This window comes from Protopterus annectens, chromosome 10.part0 (assembly GCF_019279795.1).
Source record: "Protopterus annectens isolate FY-2018-M chromosome 10.part0, PAN1.0, whole genome shotgun sequence".
Lineage (NCBI taxonomy): Eukaryota > Metazoa > Chordata > Ceratodontiformes > Protopteridae > Protopterus > Protopterus annectens.
In genome coordinates, this window is record NC_056744.1 from 1,571,967,519 (window position 1) to 1,571,991,375 (window position 23,857).

Below are 23,857 nucleotides of genomic sequence, written 5' to 3' on the forward strand. Positions count from 1 at the left end.
ACAATTTAGTGCTGTACATATAATGGGGTTACTCCCAACTTTCTAAGTTTCTTACTACCATGTGCTATGAAAAAGTGATTAAATAACTTTATGAAATAGGTAGAACCCCTTTAATTATGTTACAACTCTCTGTACCTAATATTTAGCATGTATTTTTCTCATTATTTTTCTGTACAGATGTTTCTAGTATGAGAGAGAGGGAAGTCTCTTCACTCTTCTGTTTTTAGTCACAGTAATTGTAATTTCTTACATTGAACAACTAATCCCAGTGACTCAGCAGAGACCCGTCCATGATGGGATGATGTAGGAGACCATTACATATCCCCAGATCTCATTACACAGCACTTTAGATTTCTAGGAAAGGAATGCTGGTGATAGCAGTACTGAATGTAGACAGGTAGGGCTTCACACAGCACCAGTGGTCACTGTTTTCGTTGTACTCACAGAGTTAGCAGCCTACACTTCTTCTGCTTTTGGTGTTGTTTCTTTCCCCTAGGATGCAGCCAAAGCCCAATAATTCACCTTCCCTGGAAAGGAGGAAAGAGTTCCTAGCACAAAAAGTGTTCATCCCCATCTACAATTAGCTCATCCCTCACCCCCCCCGTAAAAGTCTAAAACTCATTCTTGACCCTTGATTATTGACATAGTTAACATTATTAAGTTAACACTTGTCCGACGATGTAATTGTGCTAAGAGCAATTGTAAGTTTCTGAGCACATTTCTGCCACTTTTTTTCCTTTTCATGTGATCCCATATTTATAGTTTCATAAGGATGTTAAGTTAACAGCACTGGAACTTATATCCTACTAATTTAGCATATGCCAGGTATATACAGCAAATACCACACAGGCTTACCCATGCCCACTAATACACTTTAAGATGAACATGGAAAGCCACTGCACAAATAGGGAGGTTGCTCATACTCTGTTCATAGGTTCATAGGTTGGTACTAGGCTATCGGCCCTATGGCCTATACAAGCCTAGCCATAACAATTCCCTGGATATTTCTTCCCTTCATTTTGTCTAAGTCTTTCTCATGTGACACTGCCGAAAAAGAGCAAGGAATGCCACTTCTGATAATATATTCTTTCTACTGTGTAAGACAAAGCAAAGACCTGATAGATGGCAGATCATAACACTGGGCTGTCAAGTGTTTCACAGAATTTTAGGGAAGAGATCCAAGAACAAAACTTTCTGTATTTCATTCCTTGAATGATGGCATGTTGCCAATTAGACAGCAGTGTCTGTAACACTATTATTAGAATGCTCACACCAATTACATAACACCACATTAATTTCTTCCTGATATAACAGCAATCAGACATTCTGTCACTGTGGTACTAACACTTTAGCCATTATTTCACTACATACCTCCATATTTAATTCTGCCCCATCCAGTGACCCAGCACATCTTTCCATCTGGGAAAACAAGACTCGCATTAGGTAGACAGACTGGACGGATGTAGTCAGTGAAATTCACGCTCTCATCAAGTTGTAACAAAGCCATGTCATTACGATAGGGTGAGTCAGTGAAGTCCTCATGAATCATAATCGCACTGACTCCACGAGAAATCTCGTGTACGTTTGTACCTAAGAGCTGATGGCTTCCAATTTTTACCTGGAACATGTACTCGGCATCAAACCTGAAATGCATTAAATGGAAAGTGCTGTAGTAAAAGGTGAGAGGGAAGCAAACAAGCTGTATCTGTAAAACTAACAAAGATCATTTCAGGCAAGAAAGTCACAGGAATGACGTGGAAAGTACATGTCAGATTATTTCTTATTTAAATTGACACTGCTTACTTTTTCTAAACTTGGTTGTTTCTCATTTCCTTCATTAGAACTGGTAAAAGCTCATATTTTTTTTCATTGCTTACATTTCCGTTCTTCTGGCTTTAATGTGTCTTTCCTATCAGAAAGAGCTACAAACAAGTATAAAAAATAAATGACACCACCCACCTCTGCACCGTATCATGTCAGCTCACTGTTAGGCAGGATGAGTTCAAAAAAGATGTCATAACATCAGCCAAGGTATAAACAAATATTTTATTTTGCTCCTACACATAGTACGGTGGTCAGTTCATTTCTTCTATAGGAAAAAAAGGAAAAGACAGCCTGGCATAGGATTAGCTTCAAGCTATACTGAACATTTCCACAAAACACAGCCAATTAAAAAGTTGGCCTTATGTTGTAATCATTTTGAGGATACAGTTTGTAAGAAAAGCATGCGTAACTATCCTGATGCAGATTTTTTACTACCTCCTCTCCTGTTTACTTAGTGTTTTTTTTGTCTCTAAAGATTAATTCTTAGTTCCAGCATTTGCTAGGTTTGAACATCTATTGCCATGTCAACTTTGGCTTTGTATTAATTCTTGAAGAAACCTCAGAAAGCTTCAATGACATTGTAGCATTCTGTTCATCAGGATAAAACTGAGGGTATGTCTATCATAGTTCTTTTAACAAAAAAAAAAAAAACAAGTATTTGTCAGTGTTCAATGTGGGCTTGCACTAGCAAGGGGCCACAAATATGTGATAGTAAAGCAGGGAGAAAAATAGTCAAGAAGCACTAGACAGCAGATACTGTAGATGAAAAGCCAGAGAATAATGCAGACTTTGCAACAATAAACCTCAAGCGCCAAAATATTTGCTGTGAGTGAAAATGAACATATAATGCTTAAGAAGCAGAAACAGTACCTTCACATATAGTCCCTCATTTTCAGTGACTTTTGTTTTAGTCGTGATTTTTTTATCTGGCAATTTGCCAAAAAACATAGGTCATCTATGCATTATGCAAGTCCTTTAACCCTCATACCAAGTCAGGTATTTCATTTTTTAAAAATCTGAGTATGCATTTACTAGTGTGTCCTCACACAGACCTCAGCGACCTAAGAAAATCTACATCTTTTGCAGCTCTGCCAATGTAAACAACAGATAATATACTTTCAGACCAGTTATGTGCATATAAAGGATTCATGAGTGAAAGCAGCACCAACTTGTATCTGGATATGAAAAAAAAAACAAAATCAATACACTTGTTAGGGTATAACTAGAACAATTTTGCATAGGATTACACAAGACAACATTGTTTAGACCAAGTACAAAGTAGGAGGAATATGAATCCAAACTTATACAGATGATGTGCCCAAATTTCAGACCATATGTTGAAACCTGCAACATTTTATGATTGACTACTAAACAGAATAGTGGAAGGAAATCCCTGTACACAGCAGTTTTAACCTGCAAAACTTTTGCTGCAAAGATAATTGATTCAACCGTTTAATAACTGTGCAAGTAGGCTGATCTTAAAAAACATTTTCAGCCACAAACCAAGCAACAGCTAAACCAGTTTAGTTAAACATAGGCCTCATCAGTGAAACAGACCCTCAGTGAGAGAGTGGCTATGCTCTACAAGCTTGTGGGTCTGGTTTTATCTCGTTTGTTACAGATCTGTTTTACTGACTGTATTGTTCCCTTCTTATTTTTGAATTTTAATTCTATACATCACTGGGTCTTGGATTTGTTGTTGGTCATTGTGGTTTGCTTGGACTTGGATTGGGAACATTGTGATGACATTTAAAAAAAAAAAGAACTTAAGCTACTGAGTATCTCTATACCAGAAAAGTAAGCAACTATATTGCACTTGATTTATTCTAATATGATGTTAGAAGCAATTTAAAGCATTTTATTGTAAGTGCATTATTTTGTTCTGCAACTAAATAGCTTGCAAACCTGAAAAACTATGGGCTGCAAGGTTCAGTGTCTAATTTCATCTCTGGTTTGTTAAAGTTGGGTAACGGTAACATTTTTTCCCAACCCTTTGCTTGTTGTGATTTCTAGTCCTCCCCTCCCCCATGATAATCTGACTACCAAGCTTCCTTCCTGTCCCCTTTCTTTGCTATTGTCAGTTGTGTAAGCTATTTAAGCACCTTTCCTTCTCATTATTTTCCATAGATTCATAATACTGACCATACCTCTCAACTGTCCAGATTTTGGCAGAATATCCAGATTTCTGCTTCATATTTTTGGTCTATTCCTCATCATAAAAGTTCTGTTTTTCTGGCAAATCATTGAGGACTGAAGTCAATAAATAATGAGGCATGTTTGAGCTCCATGCTTCATACCCTTTGAAAAATGCATGCTAATGCAAAACCTGTTATTCTAACAATTTTCTAAGTTTATATGCACAAGATTTAAAATCTGTTCTTGACTTTGGGCCTTTGTCCCCCATTGTTTTTGACTTTGTCCAGATTTCTATTGCTCTTGATTTACCCCTCCCCCACACTATAAATTGCCACTGTAACTGTTGGCTTTTCCCCTTAGAATGCTAAATTTTAAGTCACTTCTCTTTTACATTCCTGCCTACTTAATGCACTGCCTAGAAGTTTTAACCTTTTTTTCCATACCTCTTTTAAAATCTTCTCATCCTAGTATCATACCTCTCAACTGTCCCTGATTTTGACTCCGTTTTTCACTCTGTCCCTCATAATCCCTCCTAAAACAAGTGACCTTGGGAACGAAGGAGGTGAGGTGTTTTATACTTAATAAGGACAAAAATTAAAGTTATATTGTTGTTGGGTCTTTCGACTTATCCCGGTGAGGGGTCGCCACAGCGGAACTCCGGTCCGCTAATGATTGGCAGTAGATTTTTACGTGCCGATTTGCCAGACCTGATGCACAACCTTCAATGAAGGCACGCCCATTCATGCATATCTCAACACAGAAGACACTCTAGCTGAGAATCGAACCACAGCACCACCACTGCGGGAAAACCAGAAAATGTATATTAATTCATTTTCTCTTGTTCAGTCAATGTCTAGGGTTAATAGTACTAATATTTTAAAAGTGTACCTGATTGTCCCTGAATATTTATGGATTTGTCTCTGATTCTGTTGAAACGTGTCCCTGATTGGTTGAAAGTTATGCATTGTATTCTAGTACATAGACCCTTCCTACGAATTCACTTCATTATCACTCATTCAATACAATTTTCTAGAATATTTGCATTTACAATTAAAGATGCCAGAACCATAGGGCAGGGGAAGGGGAGGCTAGAGGCTCCCCCCACACATACTTTAAATGAAATCATGGACTGTGCCCTTGGCTCCTGCCTGAGCTGTATTATTTAAAAAAAAAGGGAAAAAAAGGAAGTGAGTAGATGGCTCTTCAGAAGCAGGACCTAGGAATCCTTAGTTTAGTGTGTGTGTGTGTGTGTGTGTGTGTGTGTGTGTGTGTGTGTGTGTGTGTGTGTGTGTGTGTGTGTGTGTGTGTGTGCATGTGTGCGTGTGTGTGTGTGTGCGTGTGTGTGTGCGTGTGTGCGTGTGTGCGTTTGTGTGCACGTGTGCATGCACAAACTTTTATTTAATTTACGGAAAGTCTGTTCTTGAGAATTGATATCAGCATGGTTCAGACAGAATGTGGGAGAATGACCTGACTGAGTGGTCAGCCATTATTTGCTGTGCATCTGTATATTTATCTGAATTAATCTGCTCTCAGTAAATTGGACAGGATCATAAAGCCTTGTTCCTTCAATCCTGGATTCCCACCCATTACCACTTAAGCACCATGTTCAATAATAGCCTCGCATCAGGCTTTGTGCCCACTGAATGGCGCACAGCAACAGTTATCCCATTCCACAAAGGGGGAGCCACCACTGATCCCAGGAACTATCAACCTATTAGCCTGACGAGCCTGGTCTGCAAGGTCATGGAACGTATCATCATGGAACTCATAAACAAAGACATTGGTAACCTCCAAACTCTGGATCCCACCCAGTTCAGGTTTGTGAAAGGTAGATCATGCCTCCTGAACCTGATCGACTTCTTTGAGGCAGTCACCAAAGCCGTGGATGAGGGTAAGGTGGTTCATACAGCCTATCTTGACCTCGCCAAGGCTTTTGACACCATCCCCCATTCTGGAATTATAGCTAAACTCACTAAACTAGGTATAATTCCCTACGTCACAAGATGGGTTGCCAACTGGCTCACTGACAGAACCCACAGTGTAAAAAGTTGCAGACTCCAAATCCGACCTCAAAGCAGTCACAAGTGGAGTACCACAGGGTTCCGTCCTGGGACATCTCCTGTTTGGTATCTACTTCTCTGAAGTACAGGCTAACAAAGAATGCCTCTGGCTAATGAAGTTCACAGATGACTGCAAACTAGGAGCCATAGTCAAGTCCCCAAATGATGTGGACATACTACAGAAGGGCCTCACTGAGACAGATGCCTGGTGTCAGAGCCATGGCCTCAAGCTCAATGCCAAAAAGTGCAGTGTCATCCGCTTTGGTAAAAACTCTGTACCCATGAACTACCACATAGGCAGCAATCTACTTAACACCAAATGTGTGATAAGAGACCTTGGGACCAAGGTGTACAGTAGTCTCTCCTTTGATAGTTACATCGCCACAGTAGTCAGGAAGTCCTTCTACGTGGCACACCTCATCATAAAAGGGTTCTCATCCAGGAAAAAAGAGGTCAAAGTTCCCCTCTACTCATCTCTCATTAGACCCATTATAGAGTACAACGTCCCTTTTGGAATGTACCTCACAAGACATCTGCAGCAGCTGGAAAGGCCACAGAAGTACCTCACAAAGAGGATTACTGGCCTCAAACAAATGCCCAACAATGACCGTCTCAAAAAACTCCAGCTTTACTCCGTAGCATATCACCTACTCCAAGTTGATCTCTGCCTAACATATAAAGCTATGTCAAACCCAGAGCTATTGGACATGCTACACCTAGAGAAATCCCAATCCCTCTGAGCTACACACTCTCAGGACCTAAACCTTGCCACCACAATAAACAGAATATGCTGAAGGGATAGATTACTGTCCCAGAGACTTCCTATATTCTGAAACAAGCTACCCATCTATGTCAAGCAAAGTTCTTCATTAGCACTCTTCAAGAAAAATCTTGATGAGTGGATGGGAAATAGGAAATACACCCCAGGGATCACGTCTGTATCACTGCTGGACAGTGGTACAGGAAAATAACTTTCTTGGGTGGCATAGGCTATGGAACCTTGCTGGCTAGACTTACATAGGCCCTTGGACCGATAGCCTAGTACCTACCTATGAACCTATGAACCTATGATGTGATTACTTGTGTGACCAGGTCATAATGTTGCTTGACCTCATTCACTAGCCATCTTTTCTGTAGAGGTCCCTAGAAAGCCCTGTATACAATGTTGATATTGCTCCCTGAGCTCCTCTGCTTCAGCAAGGGATTTCCTGCAGTCTTAACATTTGGGCCTACTTCTTGTAGGTGACTCATATCCCTCCTCCATCTTCTATTACAGTCTTAGAGTTTCTGTTGGTTCTGTCATGGTATCCCAGGCATTTTCTGAAGAGAGTTGCTGAAGTACTTTCAAGATAAGAGTGTCATGCAGGATGGGCACATTACTGAGACTGAAAATGCTTGGAATTTTGGTGGGTAGTGTAAGGAAAATAAATTAATCTGGATGCATCTGAATCTGGTATCATTTACACTGCTGAGGAGAACACTGTATATAGGTCTAGTGTTCCTTGGGATACTGCCAGTGCATTCCCTGACCCTCATCTGCAATCCCATCAGGCACTGTTTGATGAGTGTTAACCTTGCTTAAATGGTAATTCCATTTTCCACAATGTGAAAATTCCTCTTCCAAATGGTTGTGGGTCTGGACAATACTGTAATTTGGAGATTCCTCCACTAGGTTTCACAATCCTCATATTTGGGTTGACTGGGAGAAATTACCATGGCTATAGGCATGGCCTGTCTTGGGCACAGATCAACTATGGTAAAGAAAAACGGTGTTTCTTTACTTAAATAAATAAATAAATAAATAAATAAATAATGGTAAAATGCCCCTACCAGAGAAGTGAGAGTTGAGTCTAATGGAACAAGTCTGCCAATTTTGGCTATTCGATTTTTGGATGTTCTGCTCATCCAAAACAGTATCTACTCAGAATCAGGTACCTTGGGGGTGGGACAGAGCAAGAAGTCAACAAATTCACAGCTGAGAGACTGGTGCAAAGTTAAAGCTTGGTAAAGGTATAATTTTTTTGTTGTTGTTACTAGCTGACAACCATATTGTTTGGATGGCTGGGGTCTGGCTAATCCTCATCTCTCTGTGAATTTGCAGAACATGTCTGGTTTGTTTGCCTTGTCCCTCAGCATATCTCTCTACTATCCACATTTTGCCTCATACTCTTCCATGTAAAACTTGTATTTTTTTAACAAATCATTGAGGATTAAAGTAACTAAATAATGACATACATTTTTAGTTTTAGACTTCATATCCTTTGGAAAATGCATGCTGATGCAAAGCCGATAATTCCAGCAACTTTCTAAGTTTATAAGAACAATGTTTAAAATTTATTCTGATTTTAGGGCATTAATCCTTCATTATTCTTGACATTGTCCATATTTCTTGTATGTTACTAGCATTTTTTTTTTAATTCCTGGTTAACCAATTAGAATTAAAGTCAGTCAGAAAAATGCCAGACATATGAGTTTTAGGCTTCTTTTTCTATAGAAAGTGTTTGTTGATGCAAAACCAGTTGTTCTACTAAGTTAATTTTAATAAACAGAAAAATGATGGCCTGTCTATGGGGGAATATAACTAACTTTGTAGGATTACTGTGATTTCTGTGAAGAAACTTGGAATACTTTCAAATGTGACTGGTGTTTCAGTGAATCAAAGCTGAAATACAATTAATGGCTGTCGTTTTTATGTATAACTGATGTGTGGGTGTGGAAGCTGTCTAGAGAAAGCAACTAATCCTCATGTTGTTTTCTCTGTTTAAAAGCATCTAGTAGCTTTGCAGAACTAGTGTGCATTTCCAATATTACTTGATTTATGTGAAGCTACTTGGAATACTTTAATGTGTTCCCATTGTTTCCATGGATAGCGCAATGGTGTAGCGGTTAGCATTGTCATCTCACTGCAAGAGGTTCTCCAGATCAATTCTCAGCTGGGGTTCCTTATGTGCGTGTCTGCATTTCATCCCTGTGTTCATGTGGGTTTTCTCCAGGTGCTCCGGTTTCCTCCCACATTACAAAGACATGTGTCTGGAGTGTTTCTCCCCAGGCCTCCACTGAAAATTGTCTCATTCCAAGTTGGACTTTCCCATTAAACAAATGTTAAATAAAAAATGAACAACATTGAACTAAAATACACAGATACTGGTTTTAGCTAACTGCTTGGTGAGGGTGGGCACTGTCTATAGAAAGTACTTTTTCCAGTTTAAACAGTCACTATCCAGCTTTGCACTACTTGTGTGTATTTCAGTTTTAACTTGATTTGTGTGAAGCAACTTGAAATATTTTTAATGTATGCCTACTATTTACGTGAAAATTTACAGAGATGAAAATACATGGTCATAATTTTTTTATAATAGTCTGACGTCAACACAGAAGAATCTATAACTTCTAAGTGGAGGTTGGAGCTGTCTCCTGAAAATATTTGACCTCTTGTTCTTTGCTCACTATCTGGCTTTTAAGACTTTGTGCATTTATGTGAAGTAAGAAAGACTAATTAACTGGACATCTGAGATATGTGTCAAGTAAGATAGACTTATCTATTGGACATCTGCGATATGCTGAGATGAAGTAGCTATACACATTGATGCTGTCTGTAGAGGAAGGTGACTAGCTACCTACTGTTACTGGATCATTATTCTAGTTTTGCATGACTAATGAGAAATGTATGAAGCAACTTGGAATACTTTAATGTGCTGAAACTGTTTATGTGGAGAAAAAGTGAGCTACATTATACGAATAACCTCTTTTATCATAGTCAGATGTCTGACTTGTACACAGAAGTGGCTAAAACTGCCTTGTGGGGGTGGGAGCTGTTAGGGTGAAATTAACTGTCCAGCTTGTGATAAGGCATGAAATGTTTCTTATAACATCCAGACCTTCAGAGCTGCTGGAGGCATGGTAGCCCCAAACTCAAAGGTTGTACAAGTGGTTTCTGACACAGGCTTAGTAGTAGACTCTGTTCTGAACCCCATCTAGTCTAAAATTGACTCTTCTCATAGGTGTGGACAGGAGGTTATTGTAGTTTTAGTTGGGGGAGGCAAGGGACCATGCCATTATTTCTTTAATTTTCTTCCCAAACCACAGAGATGTGCACAGGCCACTATAGTTTATGTTGGTTTGGGGACAGTGTGGTCATTACTTCTGTAATGAAACTTCAGAGGTGTGCACAGGGGGCCACCATAGCTTGCACAGGAGCAGTGTGCAGGATTAACAAGTTGGAAGCATTATTGTGATCATTCTTTTTCACTTTCCTCACCAATATCAGATGTGTACACAAGTCGCTATCTGTAGTGGGAGTGTAAGTAGGCATGCATGCTCTTTATATATTTGACAGTAACAGGCAGTGGCATACCAAGCATATCTGACACCTGAAGCAGAATTTTTTTTAACCCCCCCACCCCCCATGGAGATCTTTTTCTAAAACCTCCTCTGTGCCAATAGTTTTAGTAATAATCATAAAATGAAACAAAATAATGGCCAGCAAGCAGCAAGCTATAAGCAGTGATCAAATCCCCAAAAGACTCAGCCATCCTACAGGAATGCTTGTCACAAACAAATAACTAGAGCCAGAATCATCCACTAAAGCTAAACATCAAAAATGCATCATCATCTCCTTTGGAATGTTGAGTACGACATTCACAACACACCCCTAAGAGCTCACCCAGTAGTTTGGGATTTGATAACTTATGTGCACAGTTGACCCCAAATTGTATTAGGAACAGATCAAGATGAAGCAAACTAAGGGACATTCTGCAAAATCAGGAACAGTTTCAACTTTGGCTTTACAAATACAGCACCCAGAGGGAGAGAGAGAGAGAGTAAAGATTTCAGAATATTTCATGCAAATGCACACTGCTTATGTAAAGGCAGACTATAAACTAAGCAAGCAATATCAGAGTAACTTGCAGACCAAACATATTAGGAAAACACAAAAACATTCTGTAAAATTAGACAGTTTTGAATGTGTTTCTTTCAATTCTCAATTTATTTCACACAAATGCATACTATACAATAATGCCAGACTTTAAACTGAGCACCAGTTATTTTATTAACAACACTGCTATCCACTCCTCCCAAAAAAAAAAAAAAAAAGCATAAATATTCCAATTTATTTCACATAAATGTGCACTAGCCAGCCCTTAATAGCAGATTTAAGCTGACCAAATAAAGCGGACAAGTTAACATAGCACAGCTAGCCACACCCACCCAAAAAATTGAATTTATTTCACACATATGCACACTAACCAGCCTTTAAAATAATATGAAAAGGGCAAAGTTACTGCCAACCGCTCTGAAAAAAAAGCAAAAATATTCACATGTATTCACACAAATGAACCTTAACAGTGGAATTTAAACCAACCAAGTGAAAAGGACAAGTTCCATTCATCCACAGCACATCTGGCCAACCCTATCCCCCAAAAAGGATAAAAATATTCCAGTTTATTAACAAAAATATTCACTTGCCAGCCTTAATGGCAGAATTTTAGCTGAGAAAGTGAAAGGGCAAGTTATTTTAATCCACAGCCCAGCTGGCTACACCCCTCCCAACAAAACAAAAAGAGGGCAGAAGAGTACAATGAAAAAAAAGGAACATAAATACCCATTTTCAAAATATTTAAACAAATGCACACACACACACACGCGCGCGCACACGTTCACACATGCGCACACACACACACACACACACACACGTGTTCATGTCAAACTTTAAAATATTTAAACAGATGCAGACACATACACACATTAGCCTAGTCACCATCTCCCCTCCAAACATAAGAAAGAAAATCTGGTTATATTCGCATTTAAAAAAATCCTTACCTTCAGTCTGGTTGTCCACAATGCCCTGGCTGATTCACTTGCTGTGATTAATACAGTTTACTGGGTTCAGTTAAATAAATTAAAAAAAAAAAACTAAAAACTATTCTACTGAAAAACTCTCTACTGCCTTGCACTACTGCACAACTAGAAGGCTGTTGTTAATTTTAAAAATAACTGCAGTTCTCTCTGGTCTTGTCTATAGAACCTTCTTTGTTTTTAGTAATCCTGTGCCATGTGTCTACACATGGATACATGGACACACGCAAGAGGGAGAAAGAAAGCATTAACGTCAGAGCCAGATGCTTGGTTAAATGGGGTCCTAGGAAAGGTAATGGTTCACCACCACCCCACCCCACCCCCCCCCACACACACACAAAGACACATGCAGCTATTCCAATGTCCCATTACTTGACTATTGGTCCCCAGTTACCATAAACACTGCTCAAACCTCTCTGCATACTATTTTTTTCTTTACTTCAACAATACTTACAGATGTTCAGATTTAATTTTAAATTATTATTTCAAATTTTATAGCACAAACACTGACCCACAAGGGGTGATATCTTTGCTAAACAAAACAAAAATGAAAATTGACATGGCATTAACAGTCAACTCCTCTGCCCTTGAAACACTTAAATTGAAATGGCATTGAAACTCACATTCAAAGAAAATCTATCTGGTCAGTGGCAGATAACATTTACCCTTTTGTGCTGTTTTAAAGCCATATGCCCCTTGCACACTTTTTAGGATAATACATAAAGGCATGTGTTCTTTGATTCACTTTCCTGATTGTATTAAATTATATTCCTTGTATAATACAGAACCACTTGTTAGAGTATGTTTTAAATTTGTAGTTTTGAACATTTTTCCAGTAAGCAATGAAACAAAACGTATGACCCAATAATGACAAAATTGCCCATTTCAGAACATCTCAACCATAAAAGACCATTCAAACTTTTGTCATTACATCCACCATACCAGACAATATACACAATCTCTGTAGAAGTAAAAGTCATCTGAATAATTCAACATTAAAGAGATCTGAAACTAATAATGAGGTTGTTACTAGAACACAACTTTATATTTCTGTGTTACATCTACATATTCAGTGCCTGTTGACCTTGAAGAATAAATTGCCCATGTTACATTAAAAAAATAGTAAGCTGGTAATATTGCGATATGAAATGGATGGCAAACAGACAACATATTTATCTCATCAAAAGGAGGATACACTCAACACTGCAACCACCACACCCACCCCCTTAAAGTAAAACACAGTATCAGCAATCCAGTCCTTGGACACAACTTATTTCTTCCTTGAATATATATATATATATATATATATATATATATATAGAGAGAGAGAGAGAGAGAGAAATAAATAAATAATAACCCTGGAAATGCTGACATCTGTGCAGTCATAGAAACCTGGTTCAAAGCTGCAGAGAGTACCTCAGCCTTACCTGGTTATTCAGACCCCAAACTGTAGTCAGTAAAGCCAAAGGAGGTGGAGTTTCAATATACATTAAATATATTCACACCTCCAGGCTGGTCAAACAGTATGACGCACAGGAGTCACAAAACCCCTATTCAAATCATAGCTAGCTACTGGCCCCCAATCCGCCTATTTGAACCTGTTCAAATCTATCAGGATTACCCTTTACCCTGATCCTGGATGACTTTAACTTCCCAAACATAGACTGGAAGGACTACTCATGCCAGAACACAAATGTCCAGAGATTCCTTGATTTTGTCAAAGCAAATGCCTTGGAACAGCTAGTTGATACCCCCACAAAGGGGGTGATAATATCTTGGACTTGGTATTAACCAACATGAGTAACCACTGCAGCATCCCTATAGTATCATCCTCCCTGGTAAGATTCGACCACAAAGCGGTCACTTTCGAAGTCACCATCTCCCCCAATCCCCATCTAGCTAGGATCAGACATAAAAAAATTCTCCAAAGCTGATTACAGCCTCCTGAGAAATATAATAAACAGCTTCACAGCCCCCTCTCCCTCTGTAGGAACTGGCACCAATATCCAAAACTACACCAAAGTACTATATGAGCATTTATATAGATGCATGAAGTCAGGAATACCCAACAGTACTAAATCATCCTTTGCAAGGAAGAGTAAACCTGTCTGGTGGACATCTGCAATAAATAAACTTTATAACAAAAGGAAAAAATTGCTGTCCAAGACAAAGAAAGAGCAGAGGCCCAATTGGAAGCAATGTCTCCTTAGCGTGAACAAGCAAATAAGAGCACTAGTGAAATCCTCCAAAGCAAACTTCAAGTCCAAATTGGCCACATCTACTAGAGACAATCATAAGGCCTTCTTCACATATGTCTGCTACTTCAAAGGAAGCATGCAGATCTGTATAGAACTGGTGGTCAAGGACATCACATATACACATGCCGTAGATATAACAAACTTGCTGGCTTACCCCTCTGTCCCCCCGTCAGTAAATCAGGACATCCCCAGTACCTGACCCTTCCCCTTATATCTAGGGAACAGGTCATTACTGCTCTCTCAAAGGCAGAAAATACAGCCTCCATGGGACCAGATAACATCCCAGACTGCATCCTACGTGAACTCAGACAGGAACTTGCAGCACCACTAGGCACCCTATTCAACCAAAGCCTGAGTACTGGCTTTGTTCCAGCTGAGTGGAGGACAGCCACTGGCATCCCTTTACACAAAGGTGGACCATCCACTGATCCGGGAAATTATAGATCCATCAGCCTAACTAGCCTGATCTGCAAGGCCATGGAATGGATTATCATAGACCTCATTAACAAGGGCGTTGGCAATCTCCAAACACTTGATCCCACACAGTTTGGCTTTATCAAGGGGAGGTCATGTCTGCTAAATTTGGTTGATTTCTTTGAGGCGGTCACCAAAGCCATGGATGCGGGGAAGACGGTGCATACTGCCTACCTTGACCTGGCCAAAGCCTTTGACACTATTCCCCAATCAGGCATAATAGATAAACTCTCTCAACTAGGCATCAATCCATACATTACCAGTTGGGTAGCAAACTGGCTCATTGATAGAATCCATGTAGTCAAAACAGGGGAAGCTACCTCAAGCAGTAGACCTGTAACAAGTGGCATACCCCAGGGTTCGGTCTTGGGGCCTTTGTTATTTGGGATATACTTTTCTGAGGTGCAGGCCAAAAACACTAGGCTGACCAGGTTTGCAGATGACTGCAAGCAGGGTGCTGTCATCAATTCCCATAGTGATATGGACATCCTCCAAGAGGGTCTCACTCAGATAAATGACTGGTGCCAGAAACATGGCCTCAAGCTGAATACCAAAAAATGCATCATTATCCTCTTTGGGGAGAGTGATGTCCACACAAATTATCACTTTAATAACAATGTCCTAAGCACTCACTCAGTCGTGCGGGATTTGGGTATCCAGGTTGACAGCAAGCTGACTTTTGACCACCATGTTGCTTTTGTTGTACGGAAAGCCTTTTACATGGTCCACCTCATAAGTAAGGGTATCTCATCCAGGGACAAGGAGGTCATAACATCCCTGTATTCTTCCCTTATAAGGTCCATTATTGAGTACAACACACCTTTCGGCATGTACCTTGCAAAGCATATGCAGCAAGCTGGAGACAACACAGAGGTTCCTCACCTGGAGAATCTAGGGCCGCAAACATCTACCATACACAGATAGACTAAAAGCCCAATCCCTCTACTCGGTTTCATACAGACTCATCATCATGGGAGGAGGTACTGGGGTAGGGTGCTTGCCTGGACACACATCTATAGTTAAAATATGTATAGAGACTATGGTACACAGGTATGCAATCTGAAAACAGGAATAGAACTTTGGTTGAGTCACATGTGTAGTTGTGGACAGTTACACAGTACACAGTAAAGCCCATTACATGTTGCCCTTTAATGCCGTTAGTGTGTGTGCAGGGCAGAGAAATGTGAATAGTACATAGACAAACTCACCAGCTTAAATGTAAACCCATATGTCACAAGATGGGTTGCAAACTGGCTCAAGGACAGAACCCACAGGGTCAGAGTTGCTGGAGCTATGTCAGACTCTAAGCCAGTCACAAGCGGTGTCCCACAGGGCTCAGTCCTGGGACCCCTCTTGTTCGGCATTTATTTTTCCGCGGTACAGGCAAACATAGGAGGACTGTGGCTGACAAAGTTCGCAGATGACTGCAAACTGGGCGCCATAATTGATACTCCAGCGGACACAAACACCCCTCAGAGAGGCCTCATAGAAACGGATAATTGGTGCCAGAGCCATGGCCTTAAGCTGAACGCCAAAAAATGTATAGTCATACCCTTTGGAAAAAACAAGGTACCGACAAATTACCACATAGGCGGTAATCCATTAAGTACGGAAGAGGTAATCAGGGACCTAGGGACCCAGGTTGACAGTAACCTCTCATTTGACACTCACATTGCCAAAGTGGTTAGGAAGACCTTCTATATTGCCCACCTTATCATGAAGGGTTTCACATCTAGATCAAGAGAGGTCATTGTGCCCCTGTACTCTTCTCTTATCAGGCCAATGATTGAGTACAATGCCCCGTTTGGGATGTATCTCACCCAACACCTGCAGCAGTTGGAAAGACCCCAAAAGTTCCTCACCAAGAGGATAAAGGGTCTTAAACATATGTCACATGCTGCCCGACTGAAAAAACTCCAGCTTTATTCAGTCACATACCGCCTACTCAGAGGTGATCTGTGCCTGACGTACAAGGCCATGTCCAATCCTGAATTAATGGACATGCTCCTCCTCAGAAAATCCAAATCCATCAGAACCATGAGAACAAGTGACTTAAACCTCAACACAGAAATAAATAGAACGTGCTGGAGGGACAGATTCATAACCCAGAGGCTCCCTACACTCTGGAATAGAATCCCAGTCCATGTTAGGCAGAGCCCCTCACTGACTCTATTCAAGAGAAATCTCGACGAGTGGATGGGAGATTGTAGGTTTACCCCGGGGGTCATCTCTGTGTCACTACTAGACAGAGGCATAGTAAACTAAACCCTAAAAGGGCGTAGTATTCTCATCCTAAGGGGTGGTGTAAGCCACATACACTCTGGCTAGGCTTATAAATGCCCTAGGGCAGATAGCCTAGTACAAACCTATGAACCTATGAACCTATTACTAAAAAAAAAAAAAAAAAAAAAAAAAAAAAGCAAGCAAGTCTTCATGGATGATGAATGGTTTAACATGACCAATACAGTTTAAGGAAAATGAATCAGACAGTTTGTCTGGAAATACAGATAAATTAAAGCAAACTAAATAGGTTTTCTATTTGTTTTTTAGATAAACTTAGTCTCTGCAGCAAAAGAGATTATTTATATTATTTATTGACCAGAAAACATAGGACTGTAGTTGTAAGAATAAAAACCTGAAATTCGGGAAAGTAGTCTGTGGAAATACATACATAGTGGAAGCAGTACTCGTGTTAATTTCCTTCTGAAATGAAAAAGACAGTTTAATTTTTGTATCAACAGAATGCCCTTGAAGAATGTATTTATTATTGATAAGACATGGTCCTGATTATGAAAACAAACTGCAACTACAGTCATGAAGCCTTATGGAGCTACTAGTCATTATTAGGGAGAAATATTCTACAAACCATTTAGCTTATACCCTTCTGATGATGCAAAGGATTTTGGGAAAACATTTAGCTTATAAACTTCTGATGATGCAAAGGATGTTGGGAAATCATGAATCTTATATTTATTGTTATGCTGTAAAGTTATTGCTGTGCTGTTAAATGTAATGTTAAAGGTTGTTGCAGCATCGTACTGAAACCTGACTCTAAATCATTAGTACTGATTGGTTTTGGTATGGCTTTGACTTATTTAGTGATAATGCCAAAATACCTACTAACATTAGACAGAAAATTCCCCACAATAAATGTTTTACAAAATAGCAGATATTTATAGATATTTTTAGGATTGCTCCCCTTGTACCCTCCCCATGTGGAAGTTGTGCCCATCACATCCATCTTACCCAATAGCCATCGTAAAATTATGGAACTCTATTCTATATGAAATTTAATCTGAATCTAATACTAACTCCATCTCTAAAATGTGAAGAAATCAGTTGGAACCCATTTGGAAGTACCAGTCCATGAAATTTTGAAAATACTTTGCAGACGTTTTCTGTCTAATCACGTTATTACTCACCTCTGATTTACGCCTTTATCTTCACATTTAAACATAAGCTACCCTTCTGAAGTTGATTCTCTATCTGTGTTCTCCTTCCTTACTATAATAATATATCTAGTATGCTACCACTTTTTACTTATTTTATACTACATTTCAACAGTATAAACTATAAAAAGAAACTGCATTCTGGATTTCATTCCAACTCTATACAGAATATGTGAATGCATATATATTTACTACTGATTCTGTAAACCTATACTGTCGTGTATATTTACTTTTTGATTATTTAGTTTAAATGTGGAGATTTTCTCCTCAGGTCTCACATGGAAATGAGCTGTCTGAGCTCATCTGGACTACTGAACAATTTAAAATAAGAAAATAAGTACCGTAACATAAATTTATGTTATCACTGAGAAGTTACACAGCCTTGTAGTAAAATAAAATTCAACAGTATCCTTACAAAGCTAAATATTTCCTCTCTTACTGCAAGATTGTGCACCTTCAGAATAAGAATATTTCCATATCAGTTTGTAGACCATCACCTGTTCACACAAATATTTTTCTTTTATTCTGTCAGATAACATTGGATCTTTGAGTATTCTCTGTAAATGAACAGACCCTCTAACTACCCAGATCATCCTTTCGTGAATGCTGAGCTAGTATATTTATTTACCGGCAATATTTTATCACTTTTCTTCTGTACAGTCACTTCACAAATAAACGAAAAGTGCCAAAAGCAAACAAAAAATCACCAAAAAGGCACTCAGGAAGCAACCCGACTCTTGAAAATTAATTATTCAGGAGCTCGAAGTAAAAATTACATCCACATAAACGTTCCACTTGTAAATACGTTTTCGTCTTCTCTTGACTTCATCAGATAAAACAATCCATTAAAATCTAGGCCATTTATATAGCTTCCTCATTAAACCATCAACCAATAACAAATTACATTCAATAAAACAGATTCATATAATATAGCACCAGCTAAGTAAATTTCCTATCTCATAGTATCCATTTACATTCATCTAAATATGTTAACATTTAAATACATAATTACTATAAATATTTAACTTCATTTACTATAATAAAACTTTTTTAAACGACATAAAATAATACATAAATAATTCACATTATTACGTGGCAATCAATACTTCATCTGGTGGACATAAACATTACTGCAATTCAGAGTTTAGCTGCTCTGATTTTTAAGACAGGAGCTAGTGACAAATGTTCATTCATGCCAGGGAATCTATTAGCTTCCAACATTATTTGCCAATATAGTTCTCTATTTTTTATATGTAATTCCCACAAACCTCCTCTTGTGTCTTTAGTCACTATTTCTATCACAAAGAAAGAAAATGTTGCCTTATAACATATTAGACTATGTCTATAAAGGGCATTAGCATTATTTTTATTTCTTACTTCATATAGGTGCTCATATATTCTTCTTTGTATATTATAAGTGAACCTTAGGAAAGTTGTAGTATTAGTTATATACTCATAAAATTCATAAAACTTATCTTCTGTATCTCTCCAAACTAAACAGACATCCAAATATTGTTTATAAAGCTTCCAACATTTGTTATATTTTGAATTAAAGATATATTTTTCTCCCATACGAAGAGAACAATATTAGCATATGTGAGTGCACATCGTGTACCCATTGCTACTCCTTGAATCTGCTGGAAGAACTCTCCTTCAAAATGTACAATGTTATTAGTCAGGACAAGATCCATCAAACTTAAACATAATATAAAGTCAGTTTGGCTTAATATTCCTGCAACATGATAAGATGAATTACCTAGATACTACTATACATAAACAGAATAGTAAATTTAAATCTACAGTATATAGGAACGATACCTATGCAAATTCATATATTTTCTTCACTAACTCACATCTCTTTAGCCAAAAACGTAGTTTGGTTAAAGGACATTTTGTTTGGGGGAGCCGAATGTCTTCTAAAAATATTGACTTTTTGACTGAAAGTAAGTTTTTAGAGCAAATGTTCTTAAAGAGAGAGTATATCCATTAGAATTAATAGAAAAAAGTAAAAAAGGAAGGAACTCCAGGCAGAATGGATAGATTTGCTCCTATATTAGGAAGGGATACTAGTGAGATGAATATATCTGATAAAAGTGAGGACAGTAAGTAAGATATCTGAACGGACGTTTGTGACTAATTATAGTGGAGATGCTAAAGTCATAGTGAAAACGATAGAAGAAGTATGGGGAAGGTTTTCTGCAACATCTGATCTAGATATCTTTGATACCCCCTTCAAATGTATTTTTAAAAAAGGTTCGAACATTAAAAACATTACTGAAAGGAATAATAAAGGGATACATCCATTTGGGCGTAGTAAGAAAGGTACGTTTAAATGTGGCCACTGTTCACAATGCCCTTACATATATAATGGGGAGAAGGTAGAATTATTAGCTAGGAATAGAGTGCTAAAAAGTAGGGAATATGCTACCTACATGTGATAGTAGTGGAGTTATTTATTTAGTGTTATGCAGCGCATGCAGTGGCTTCTATGTGGGGAAAACGGAGAGGAAGCTCTGAAGAAGAATATATGAGCACCTGTATGAAGTAAGAAATAAGAATAATGCTAATGCCCTTTATAGACATGTCATAAGGCAGCATTTTCTTTCTTTTTGATAGAAATAGTGACTAAAGATATAAGAGGAGGTTTGTGGGAATTACATATAGAAAATAGAGAACTATATTGGCAAATAATGTTGGAAGCTAATAGATTCCCTGGCATGAATGAACATTTGTCACCAGCTCATGTCTTAAAAATCAGAGCAGCTAAACTCTGAATTGCAATTATTTTTATGTCCACCAGATAGAGTATTTATTGCCACTGTAATAATGTGAATTATTTATGTATTATTTTATAATGTCATTTAACCATTGCAAAATCTGCAGCACCAACAACCCAACAGGTAGACAACTCAGAGGAATTAAAGGGACAAAATGCCACCATAGAGGCCTCCAGGACAGCCACAATAAACAAAAATAAATAACTAAAGCCTAGCAGACATTTGGAAAAAGTAAGTCCAACAGTACAAAGAAATTTGCATTATTTTAGTTGTCATTAAAATGTAATACATATCATTGTTGGTAAGCCAAAACTCAGGTAATCTAAACAGCAAAAGATCAGATTGCATATACAATTATCAACTTCGAAGCAAGGGATCAGATGTCTGGTACATCCAAAACAAAGACATGGCAAACTCACAGCAACTTGAATCTCATACCTGCCACTTGACATTCCCTGATTCTTGAATAAATTTACTCCTTTTTTTGCCTGGTGTACTTTTTATAGAACATGACATATACCACATGCTTTATAGTAAAGCATTTCCAGTTATTTTAATGTGTTATAGGGATACTAAAGTAACCACTGCGGTGGTGGTGCTGCGGTAGCGTTGTCGCCTCACAGTAAGATGTTGTCCTGTTCGATTCTCACCTAGAGCGTATTCTGTGTGGAGACATGCATGAATGGGCGTACCTTCATTGAAGGTTGTGCATCAGAGCTGGCAACTCGGCACGTAAAAATCTACTGCCAATCATTAGCGGACCAGAGTTCCGCTGTGGTGACCCCTAACCAGGAAAAGCCAAAAGACACAACATAGGGATACTAAAGTATATTAATGAAAATAAATTTATGAAAATATTTAGCATGGAAGATGTGATCAGTTGTAGGAGCTTGAGAGAATTTACATATTATTCCTCAAGGTACAAAAACTGGGCTAGACTAGACAAATTATATTTCACAGGAACATGTGCATTTAACTGAAAGATGTGACCCACATCCAATAACTATTTCAGATCATGTGCCAATAGTAACTAAAATAAAAATGCAGGTTAATGAAATAAAAATGAGACACTTTTGCTTGCCTATGTATTAAACAGAGAGGGATTTAAGGAATGGGTGGTAGAAATTATCAGTGTGTCATTAGGAAAGATAGAAATTTCTTCAGAAAATATTGCTAGAGGGTGGGATAAAATATAGAGTTTAAAATTAGGGTATAAATAAAAGAAAAAGTGATATGTTTAATAAGTAAAAAGAATTATTTAGAGGGACTGTCAAAGGTTAAAGTATTGCAGAATAAGGGGACTCTTACGGAACAAGAAGATAAGCAACTACAGATAGCTAAAATAAGAGACTACCTGGACAATATGCATGAGTTTAGAAAGATTGCTGTTAAACAACTTTTTCTTGATAATAACTTCAGAGCACAAAAGCTTTTAGCACAATGGCTCAGGTAACAGAAAGTAGGAAAGGGTTGTTGACAAGCTTAGGGTGCCTATAACAAGAAAAATAACCTGAGATCTTATAGAGGTATTAGAAATATTTTGGAAATTTTATGAAAATCTGTATAAAGTGGAAACATGTAGAAATCAAGAAAAAGTACAAATGGAAATGTTTATGGAAGAATTAAATATGCCAAGGTTAGTGGAAGATGAAGCTTAATTATTAACAGGACAGGAGAAGATGATATAAAACCAATCTACAGGAAAGTCTCCAGGAATAGATAGTATTCTTGTGGATGTTTGACAGCTAGGAGGAAAGAAAGTGATAAAGATCTGGAAGATTTTGCTTAACAGTATTTTAGAAGGAGAAGCACCAATATCCTGGAAGAAAGCTGTGGCTATAATATCTGAAAAGGGTAAAGAGCCATCAGATCCACCTTCATAAAGGCCCATTTCAATTCTAAACCATGATTATAAAGTGTTTATGTCTATAATGGCTAAAAGAATGACAAAAGTGATGCCAACATTGGTACATATGGATCAATGTGGTTTTGTGCAGGGGAGACAAACATTTGACATCATTAATAGAACAATGATGATCCAGAAGGAAGCAGAATGTAAGAAAATAACTTTTTTGGTGGGTCTTGATGCAGAGAAAGCATTTGACAGAGTAAGCTGGGACTTTATGAGTAGGGCAATGAAAGCATTTGCATTCTCTGAAGCAATAATAAGATTAATTAGGAGGATATGAGGGATAGGAAGTGAAAATTAAACTGGGGGGTATGTTTGAATAGAGGAATCAGACAGGGATGTCCTCATTCCCCTTTGTTTTTCACATTATATTTAGAATCATTGGTAAAAAAAATAAGGGATTCAGAAATTCAAGGATATAATTCATATGGTAATCAAAAAAAGTTGGCTTTGGGGGGTGGGGGGTACGGCCAAGATTTGAGCAGTTTACAGCACTGTTTCTAGCTCTGCTTCATTTTAACATCTCTGACAGGATTTTTACTAAAAAAACTCAGTTACAACTTTTCAAAACTTGATGGATTTATAGCTGAACATCTCCTGAAAGATTTACTACAAAAAATAACAAGTTTGGAACTCTTTTAATTGCTTTTTACTGTCAAGAAAACTAGAAAGAACTAATTGTCTCAAAATGAGCCACTCTAAGCCCAGTGTACAGGACAGTATTATGAAAAAAGACATACATGATGTACTAAGGTCTCTACACCCCTAGAAGGGTATTAATTTCACATTAACACACACCCTGGAGGGCATTATTGCTCTTAGAGAATGTGCTCTCTGTAAAATTGTTGTATTTTACTTGCATATTTATTTATAAGTAGTATAGTATGTTTATATATTTATTTATTTATTTAATATTTGTTGACCGGGAAAGTCCGACTAGGTTCCACAGATCCTGTTTTCAGCGGAGGCCCGGGGAGAATTGCTCCAGAAGCATGTCTTTAGAATGTGGGAGGAAACCGGAGTACCTGGAGGAAACCCACACGAATGCAGAGAGAACATGCAAACTCCACACAGAAGGCACCCCAGCCGAGAATTGAACCGGAAAACCTCTTGC

The 23,857-nt window shown here is 38.2% G+C and overlaps 1 protein-coding gene across 1 annotated transcript in view; it reads right to left on the reverse strand.

Moving 5' to 3' along the window:
- The window catches only part of LOC122813744 (serine protease 27-like), a 248,610-nt gene that overhangs the window by 114,613 nt on the left and 110,140 nt on the right, over nucleotides 1-23,857 (reverse strand). Inside the window, exon 4 of the mRNA XM_044086217.1 lies at nucleotides 1,372-1,643. Coding sequence (XP_043942152.1) covers nucleotides 1,372-1,643 — 272 coding nt within the window. The remainder of the gene's footprint in view (nucleotides 1-1,371; nucleotides 1,644-23,857) is intronic.